This window comes from Petaurus breviceps, unplaced genomic scaffold, assembly GCF_028583685.1.
Source record: "Petaurus breviceps papuanus isolate PSGF00001 unplaced genomic scaffold, PetGlider_PUasm1.0 181, whole genome shotgun sequence".
NCBI lineage: Eukaryota > Metazoa > Chordata > Mammalia > Diprotodontia > Petauridae > Petaurus > Petaurus breviceps.
Genome location: NW_027185784.1, coordinates 27,078,033 through 27,087,547, shown reverse-complemented (window position 1 = coordinate 27,087,547; position 9,515 = coordinate 27,078,033). Strand labels below are relative to the sequence as shown.

At 47.9% G+C, this 9,515-nt stretch overlaps 2 protein-coding genes across 6 annotated transcripts in view; one reads left to right on the top strand and one right to left on the bottom strand.

Annotated features, from left to right (window-relative positions):
* The window catches only part of TRPV6 (transient receptor potential cation channel subfamily V member 6), a 22,048-nt gene extending 19,005 nt beyond the window's left edge, over positions 1 to 3,043 (top strand). The window contains exons 13-15 of the mRNA XM_069087426.1: positions 539 to 807; positions 1,809 to 1,915; positions 2,311 to 3,043. Of these exons, the coding sequence (XP_068943527.1) occupies positions 539 to 807; positions 1,809 to 1,915; positions 2,311 to 2,596 (662 nt within the window). The 3' untranslated portion in view covers positions 2,597 to 3,043. The remainder of the gene's footprint in view (positions 1 to 538; positions 808 to 1,808; positions 1,916 to 2,310) is intronic.
* A 186-nt stretch (positions 3,044 to 3,229) lies between these two features.
* The window catches only part of EPHB6 (EPH receptor B6), a 23,859-nt gene continuing 17,573 nt past the window's right edge, over positions 3,230 to 9,515 (bottom strand). For 2 of the 5 annotated variants that reach the window (XM_069087421.1, XM_069087420.1), the window contains exons 6-17: positions 8,875 to 9,222; positions 7,863 to 7,987; positions 7,438 to 7,600; positions 7,044 to 7,158; positions 6,687 to 6,742; positions 6,179 to 6,298; positions 5,733 to 5,980; positions 5,285 to 5,479; positions 4,840 to 4,989; positions 4,057 to 4,250; positions 3,750 to 3,905; positions 3,230 to 3,524 (exon numbers count right to left, since the gene is read on the bottom strand). In XM_069087421.1, the coding sequence (XP_068943522.1) occupies positions 3,416 to 3,524; positions 3,750 to 3,905; positions 4,057 to 4,250; positions 4,840 to 4,989; positions 5,285 to 5,479; positions 5,733 to 5,980; positions 6,179 to 6,298; positions 6,687 to 6,742; positions 7,044 to 7,158; positions 7,438 to 7,600; positions 7,863 to 7,987; positions 8,875 to 9,222 (1,979 nt within the window). In that variant the 3' untranslated portion in view covers positions 3,230 to 3,415. Of the gene's footprint in view, positions 3,525 to 3,735; positions 3,906 to 4,056; positions 4,251 to 4,839; positions 4,990 to 5,284; positions 5,480 to 5,732; positions 5,981 to 6,178; positions 6,299 to 6,686; positions 6,743 to 7,043; positions 7,159 to 7,437; positions 7,601 to 7,862; positions 7,988 to 8,874; positions 9,223 to 9,515 lie in introns of all 5 variants that reach the window. The other 3 variants (XM_069087423.1, XM_069087422.1, XM_069087424.1) reach the window with 3 other exon arrangements.

Sequence of the window (9,515 nt, the reverse complement as noted above, 5' to 3'; positions counted from 1 at the left end):
AGAGAGAGAGACAGAGACAGAGAGAGAGACAGAGAGACAGAGAGAGAGAGAGACAGAGAGACAGAGAGAGACAGAGAGACAGACAGAGAGAGACAGAGAGACAGAGTGACAGAGAGAGACAGAGAGAGAGGAAAGATAATGGGCAATAGTAGAGTCAGGGTAATTTTGAGTAAGAATGGGGTAATGGGAAAATGGATGAAATAGGCATTTGTAGAATTCAAGAAGATGGACTATATGAGGAGAGCAGGGTTTTTGATCTCAAGATCATGAGAGTTAGGAAGGTAGTATAACACAAGATGAGATCAGTTAGCTACCAGGAGGTTAGAAATATTGGAGTAAGAATGAGGTTCACAGGGGGATGAGAAAGGATAGGGACATTGGGGAGTGTCTTCAAGATGAACCATTTTATGGATAGTGAATATTATCAGAGATAAAGAGTTAAAGGTCTAAAGTTTGGAAATATGACTGGCAAGGGTCACCTAGGAAGTTGGTTGATGGTTGCTTGAACATAGTTGTCTCCTCCTCCTGGGCGGAGCAGCGTTCTATATCATCTTCCAGACAGAAGACCCAGATGAACTGGGCCATTTCTTTGACTACCCTATGGCATTGTTCAGCACCTTCGAGCTGTTCCTCACAATCATCGATGGTCCTGCCAACTATGATGTAGACCTGCCCTTCATGTACAGCATCACATATGCTGCCTTTGCTATTATTGCCACGCTGCTCATGCTCAACCTGCTCATTGCTATGATGGGTGACACCCACTGGAGAGTGGCCCATGAGAGAGATGAGCTCTGGAGGGCTCAGGTGAGCTCCTGAGTAGAAGATGTCTGTCGTCTGTCCCCTCCTATCTGGACTCTATTGGCCTAGGGTACCTCTTGATCAGTCCCTAGCTGCTTCTTTCTTCCTCTGAACCTGCAAGATGTCCCAAATTAATCCTACCTGCCAGGACATTGGGTATAGGATCAGACCATAGTCATTCCTTATCCCTTGGGAAAGGGACAAAGAAAGCAGATCACTCTCAGTAATAAGTGACATGACTTCCGAGGAAAGTCCCTTCTATCTCCTCTTTACCCGTCCCATTTTAGAGGGTTTTCCTAGAACCGATTTGGATTGGGAACACAGAACTGGAAGGGACCTTGGGAGTCATCTGGTCATAGGCTCATTGATTGAGAGCTGATTTAGGGCTTTAAAGGCTATCTAGTCTGATCCCTTCATTTGAGAGAGGAGAAAACAGAGGCCTAGAGACCTTGCCCAAGGCCATACGCTAGTAAATAGCAGAGCTAGACTTTGAACCTCAGGTCTTGTGAATCCCAAGAACAGCATTGTCTCTTCTGCCTCTATTTTCCAGAGCAGAGGATTCCTAAAAAAAAGACCTGGGTTAGAGTTCTGTCTCTTATGACCTTAGGAAAGCCCTTCATTATCTTTCAGCCTCATGTCCTCTTTGATAGAATAGGGGGTAAAAAACCAACACCTGCCTTAACTAACTGAAAGAGTTGTGGTGATGTATTAGATAATGTATGTAAAGTATCCTTGCAGCAGTACCATGTTGTCCAAATATTAGAAATAATATCTAGGTGATATTATAAGAATTCCTACCTGGATCCCGGATTGGGATGGAATAGAATTAGATGATGGTGAGTACTTATGGACATGAATGATGCTCAGTTTGTCCTTCCTACACTTAAAAGATGGCTTATTTCCCTGTATTGTCCTCTCTCTATTCCTTGTCTTCAATCCTTTTCTTTAGATAGGCATTCCTCTTCGCACTTTTGACAGTATCCTCTCCTCCCCCACCCCCATCCCAGGTTGTTGCCACCACAGTGATGCTGGAGCGAAAGCTGCCCAGATGCCTTTGGCCTCGATCTGGAATCTGCGGTCGAGAGTACGGGCTGGGGGACCGCTGGTTTCTTCGGTGAGTTGGAGTGTGTAAGCATGTGCCCGTAGGAGTGGGAATACTTTTGTGCATCTCTTCTCTCTACCCAACTCCTTAGGTCTATAGAAGTTAAGGTCTTAGATAACAGAATTTCCTAAAAAAAGCATCTATTTAATAAGCCAATTTCCCACCCCCACGAAAAAGGTTGTGTACACTGCTAAGAGCAGGGTTTTTTTTTTCCACTCTTACTTAGTTTTAGTCTGAGAAATAGAGCTTTTCTTTTTTTCCCCTTCTTTTGAGAGCCTATATCCTACAGTACATTTCTTTTTCATAGTCAATAAACTATTTGTTTAACTCTGGCACACTCTTAAGGGAAGGCCACTGGCCAATAAGTGTATGATTCAAATCATGCGTTTCTTCCACCCTCTTCACAGAGTGGAGGACCGACAAGACCCAAGTCGACAAAGAATACAGCGATATGCCCATGCCTTCAATCCTTTGGGGACTGATGATTTAGACAAAGACTCACTGAGCAAACTGGACTTGACACCCCCTTGTGGTCATCACCGACTAGCAACACCTACCCCCTCCATTTCTCGAAGTACCACTCGAAGCAGTGCCAACTGGGAGAGGCTTCGACGGGGGACCCTGGGGGCAAACCTAAGAGGGGAGATCAACAGGGGCCTGGAAGAGGAGGAGGGGAGGGTATATCAAGTCTGAAGCTCTTCCACAGGAAGCCAAAGAGTCTACCCCATTTGCTCAATGGGAATGAAAGGAGGCCATGTTCTTCGTCCCTTTGAGGGAGATTGGATTGAGCCAGAGAGAATGCTCTTTAGAAGGAACTAGATTCCAACTTATCCAGGCCCCATGGGGCTTCTGGTGAATTAAACTGTATGTGTCTATTCCTTCATCACCCCCAAACCCCCCAAATGTGTCACTGTGGCAAACTTTCCCTCTCCTCAAGGTCGAGCAGCTGAATACACTGCCAGAACAAAGCACTTTAAGGATGTTCTACTGAGCATCCTCTCCCCCCCCTTCTCAGGTACCCCTCATCCCTTCCTGGGGATGGGCTTTCCCTTGCTGAGCTGGGTAATTGTAGGAGATGAGAATAGGGGCTCATGAGAAGTGGAGGTCGTGCAATTGAGTGAACAAGGAAAACAAAAAAGACTTGGGTGTTATGGCTGGTACACAGACACCTACCCTGCTAAGGCATCACTCCTTCCAATAAAGTCGGCGCCCTAATCTCTAAAAAGCCTTCCATGTTGACCTTTCTCCAAAAATATTTGTAGTCCCTTTAATCTTCCTTATATGGTCTCCTAGTTTCCTACTTACATGAGACCTCATCACACTCTGTATTGGCAAAATCCCATTTTTCCCCTTTAATATGGCAGTGGGAGAACCATTGTGGAGGGAACAGTCCAAAGAAAGAGTCATGGGTGGGAAGCGAGGAGGGGTGGGTCCTTCCATCTGAAACCAAGGCTCCATGCCATCTGTGGTCCTTTTGTGGCTGTGAGGCCACAACTGTTTCCTGTCCAGGGCTCAGACTTCCACTGGGCCTGGCTGGCTCAGATGCTGCTGAAGCAGATCGATGTTATGGAGGAGTTTCTTCTGGTGTCCAGCCAGAGTGATGCCCAAGGCAGGCATATCCCTGGGAAAAGGAGGAATGGGGGTGATATGGGACATATCCTCTCTACCTGCCTCCCTTGAACTACAAGACACCTATTTCTGCTGCTTTTCCCTGGAAAAGTAGGGACTCTGGGGGAAGGAGTAGGCCAGATACTCTGTTGAATGAGAGCTGTGTGGCCCTGACACTTAACCCTTTCTTCCCTCAATCCATTCACAACGACTACATTCCTCACCCAACTCTGCTTACTCAAGACCAAGTTGAGCCACCTCATTGAAGCTACAGAGCCCAACTTTGGAGAAGCTGTCTTGATAGCACTCCATGCCGATGGCAGCCAACCAAGCCTGGGGTGTTTCCAGTGAGGAGAAGTCCAAGGTCACAGGACTCAATAGGATCTGTGATGGTCTAGTGGGAGAAGGGATTAGGCTGTTCAAGGGCTTCATTCAGAGTTCATAAGCAACTTCCATACCATGTCTCACCCAGAGCTTTTGCCTCTCCCATTGGTAACCCATTTCTACTTCTTGGTTTTCCCTAGCCCTCTCTAGTTTCCCCAGACCTTCCCCTATGGACTCCGCCAGCTTGTAGCATTTCAGGCTTGCGGATCATCTTGTCCAAGGCAGCCACCATCTGGTCAAAGTGAGGCCGCTGGGCAGAATCCTGTTGCCAGGTATCCAGCATTAGTAGGTGCAGTCCATTGGGGCAGCCTGGGGGTGGAGGAAGCCGGAACTCCTGCTCAATAGCATTCAGCACCTGGAGAAAAATTATAGAAGGTCAGAGAATCAAAGACTCTCAGAATCTTGTGGGGCAAGGACTTCAGTATCTGAATCAGAATTCTTTCCAGGGCCTCATTAACAGGCAGCCTCTACCTGAAGACCTGCAGTGTGGGGAGAACCCACTACTTCCCAAGTCATCCCATTTCACTTTTGGATAGCTCTAACTAGGAACAAGTTTTCTCTTCTATCAAACCCAAATTTGTCTCTGCAATTTCCCATTGCTCCTAGTTCTCCTGTCTGGGGGCAAACAGAGCAGGCCTAAGGTCTTTTTCCTCTAGCTGGATCTCCAAATCTTTAAAGGCAGTCTCTCATACATTCTCATCTCCAGGCTAAGTAAGTATCTCCATTTCAGCCAATCCCCACATAACAGTCTGGTGGTGATGATGAGGGATAGTGAATGAAGGGACAGGAAGATGACATTAGGCTTACATAGAAATAGGTGTACGAAATCTATGAATTAGAGAGTGGAAGCTAGGTGGGATATGGTGGCTACTAGATTAGAGGGAATGAGGAGTTGTGACATTCAGAGATCAGTCCCTGTGGAGGAGCAGGGTAGGCATTCTCACCTCTTGATCATTCATGTCCCAGTATGGGCGTTCTCCATAACTCATCACTTCCCACATTAGGATCCCAAAGCTCCAGACATCACTGGCTGTTGTGAATTTTCCATGAGTTAGGACCTCAGGAGCTGCCCATCGGAGTGGAGGTTGTGAACTCTGGAAAGAAGCAGATGGGAGACTCTGGAGCTCTGGAGGACTCCAATTAGAGGCCTTGGTCCTTAGGCCTTTATTCAGTCCTACCTTCCCAGGATTTCTTAATATCCCTCCCCAGATCTCCCAGTATCCTTCAACGCCAGCTCCTATCTCTTGCCTTGGTAGCCACACATACCACTAAATGCTTATGAATTCCATGAGCCCTCAATACACCAGATGTTGAACCTCTCTGTATTTCTGTTCAGACTCTACTGTCCCATCTGTAAAATGATGATTTCCTGAGCATATGATCTCTTACCTGGCTGCTGTGACTCAGATAGCTGTGGCCATGGCTAAGGTGAGCCACTTTGCACACCAGGTGGCCATTGACCAGTACACTATGGGCAGTCAAAGCCCTGTGTACAAAGCCACAACTGGACAGGTACTGCATGGCTGCCGCCACACCCCGCTGCATAGCCACGAGCTGTAGGTTACTGAACTGGCCCTCTTGCTGCTGAAGAGTAGAGAGCAGAGGTCAGCTATAGGGCAGAGGGAAGAGATAAAAAGCTACTGACCTAGAAGTCTGGTGAGATCAGCCATGGATCAGGATTGGGATTAGGAAACTGTCTACAGGAGATGGGCAGATCAGAAAGCAAGGAAGGGGGGGAGAAGTAGCAAAAGCATTGTAGGTGCCTCTCCCAGGACCACTGGAGTCCTCCCCAAACTAGTCCCCAAGGCCCTTCTCCTTCCCTCTGGATTCTACTGACCCTGAGAAAGCTGTCCAGTGGGCCATTCTCCATGAGCTCAGTTAGCACCATGAGGGGTTGACTCTTGGTAACCACACCCTCAAGCCGAAGGACATTAGGATGATGGAACTGGCCCAGTACTGCAGCCCGGCCCAGGAAGGCACCCCGTTGGCTTTCTACTCCACTGGTCCATAGAGTATGAATGGCTACAGCTTGTTCCCGCCGTCCTCGAGGCTGCAGCCAGCCTCTGCATACTTCGCCAAAGGAGCCTGGGTGGTAAATGCATGCACAAGGTTAGGGTGTACCAAATTGGCATGGGGCAAAAAGATAAGGAATGTCTCTAGAAAGGTAATCATTAGGGGTGTTTAATCATACCACAAGAAGGGCTTGGTTATACATTGACTGAAGGAGGGGAGAGCCTACGAAGGTCAGGTCAGATCTACTATTCCATTTAATTCTTTTGATACCTGGCCCAATGACTTCCTCAATCTTGACATATGCTGGATCCACCTCCTTGGTGAACTCTCTGATGGCCTGGCTAGGGTCTTCATATGTGGATGGATCAATGTAGTACTTCACTCCAAGTCCTGTGGTTTAGGGTTCATGGTTAAGGCCCACCCATCCTAAAAACACCACACTCCAGGAAGCTCTCAATGTTGGAGAGATTCATAGGATGTTTTTACTTGTAACCCCAGTGCCTAACACAGTGCCTGGCATATAATCAGTCCTTAAGAACTACACATTGAGTAATTGTTCATAGATTTGGAGCTGGAAGAGACCTTAGAAGCCATCCGATTTAACCCCTTTATTTTACAAATGAGGAAACTGAGGCTGAGAGGGGTTAACTTGCCCAAGGTCATGTACATAGTCTCCCCACCACTAGCCTCTTATTCAGCATTCCCCAGGGTCTCTGTTTTTCATCTTCTTCCCTTCTTTCCCAAGTCCCATCAGCCCCTTCCCAACTCCATTTCATACCACTGGGGCTGGTGTACTGCTGTAGTGGTTCCGTGTAGCCTGTCCGTTGGCGCTTCCTGTGGGCACAAAGAAACTTGTAGTATTTCCTTATTCCAATTTCCTGTCCCTTCCTGGCTACTTTGCCAACTGTCAGCCATACGAGGGGCAGTGCTGTGAATAGGGATTCCCACATTTCTCCCTGCCCTCACATACTTTTCTTATATCTTGAGAGCGACAGAGGGTAAGGGGAAAAAGGGGCTGTATCACTGAGCCCCTTGGGGTGGGGTAGGGGAATACACTTAGGCTGCTCTGGATCAGGGGTTGTGCTGGAGTTAGGGGGTAGGGAGATCAAACGAGGGAACAAGTAGGAGTCATCACCTCTGGAAGATGAAGGCAAAGATGGTGATGGCTGCCAGCACGAGGAAGGCCAAAGCACCCAGGGCAGAACCAATCACCAATGGGAGCCTCTCCGGGATCAGATGGGACAACTCACCTGAGAAAAACACACCCAAGGGTGACCCAGTAGCATCTACCACACACCCAATAACATGGAACCACACCCAAAGTCACTCAGACAGTCACACCCAACAACCCTGGAAAACACACAAACTGGGGAAGGGGAGTCACACATGTCTAGACTCACAGACTCAGGGTGACATGTGTATTCATTCGTACATGGATCCATAAAGACACAATCATGAGGATCCAAGAGTTGTGGGAATTCTGTTCTTTCCTTCCCTAGTCCTCCCCCCATATTTCAGGTTCCCCTCACCTTGGGGGAGAGTCTGGAAATAGACTTTGCCCCCATAGGGGCCATGACCTGCTGCACTCCGTGCTCGAACCTGGAAACCGTAGACATGACCAGGGCTCAGCTGGGATACAGTGGCAGTGTTGGTCTCACTGTTCATTATGGAGAAATGGGCCTCATCTTCTGCCTGGAAAAAACCATCACTCTAACTCAGTACCCAGCCTGGCCTTATAGTTAGTCTCACCCCGAGCACCAAACTCAATTTAGGGACAATGAACACTGTGACAGCCCAAGCACATCCCATCCAGCAAAGGCTTAACTGTGTTTCCAACTTCTCTTTTCCCTTGAACAGTCCAACTCTCTCCCTACCCTGCCCCCTTTCCTTTCTCCCATCTCATCTTACTATTCTCTCTGCCCTATTTCTATCTGTCCTTCCCCTTCCTACCTACCTGGTCATAGTACCGGAGCTGATAGTCCAGGATGCGCCCATGCCGTTGGTCAGGCTGTGGCCAGGACACAGTGATGCTGTCAGATGCCCGGCTCACCTGGTGCAGCAGCGGAACTGCTGGGGGGACTAGGGGGAGGGTGGATCACTCAGGGGATGGCTGGGGGGACTGGGAGAGTGGATTCCTTCAGGAGACTTGGGGTTACACAGACTAGTAGATGACTGGGAAGGCAAGAATGCTACTCAGTGGGTGATATGGGGAAAGAGCCTCAAGACTCCCCTCCCTTTTCCTCCTCTTCCCTCCACGTATCCTCCCTCATCCCCAGTCCAAGAAGAGCTAGTTCTGACCCAGAAGAATATTATTTCTTATATGTATTTCTATGTGTTTTCCTTTGTATATAGCCAAGACATCTATTTTATTAATAATCATAAACTACATTTATACCATACTTTTTAAGGTTTACAAAGTATTCTTACAACATCTCCATGAGATAGGTAGTCCAAGTATTATGATGTCCAGTTTGCATAGGTGAGGAAAATGAATGTGAGAAAGGTTTTGACCCAGGTCAGGGAGCTAGTGAAGTGGCAAAGCCAAGACTTGAATTGAGATACTTCTGACTCTAAATCCTTGCTTTTCCCACATTGTAACCAGTACCTGGGATTTTCCAGTTTCTTTTTGGATATAGTAGACCTAATTCTGCAGAGTGTGAAAAGGTAGAAAGTCCTTTGAATCTGAACCAAACTAACTCACACAGAGTCAAGTACATGAGGGCATGAAGACATGAAGACAACACCCTCACCCAGAGGCAGACAACACTGACAACCAGAATCCTCCACAGTCTAAGGAAAAGGTCTGGGAATCTCACAACGGGGGAGAATAAAAAGAGGAATCACTCCTAGGTTGGAGAAAGGATAGGATGAAGTGAAGACAACAGGTAGGGAAAAGGACTAGGAAGTAAAGATTATTGAGAATGGTAAATTCTAGGGGAGAAGGGAGGTTCAGAGAAGGGTCTCACCTTCGTGGATGATGCTAACATTGATGGATGTGGTCCTTGGAGGGTCAAGGCTGAGCTCAGATACTCCATTGAGAGATTGCACCTCCAGGATGTAGGGCACATGGGCCTGCAGCCCTCCTACCAGCACTCGGCTTTCTGTTAGGCCTTGCTGGCGAGGGTCAAAGTACACCTCATCTCCACAGTGGTGACAAGCGCTACTCTCAGGACCATGTTGGCCTCCACACTGCTTACACACGATGTTGAACCGCACATCCCCTCGACCACCCAGGTCTTGGGGCAGTCGCCAATACAGCATCAGAGATGAGCCCTGTACTTCAAACCAAAGGTCTCGGGGTGCTGATGGAGGCCCTGGGGGGATACATAAAATAGGGCTTGTGGAAGCAGGAGAGAGTCTGGAGGCTAGGGCTGGGAGGGACATGGATTTGAAGGGATACAAGTATATGGGCAGAATGCAGGGAAAGAATGAAATAGGATGTAATCAATGAGGAAAGAGTAGATGTGGGGTTTGTGTAAAAGCATCAAAAGGGTGAGAGAGAAAGGCAGGGGTGGGCAGTTGGGAGGACAGAGTGAGTGGACAGTGAAGGACAACTCTGTTTCCTTCCTTCCTTCCTTCCTTCCTTCCTTCCTTCCTTCCTTCCTTC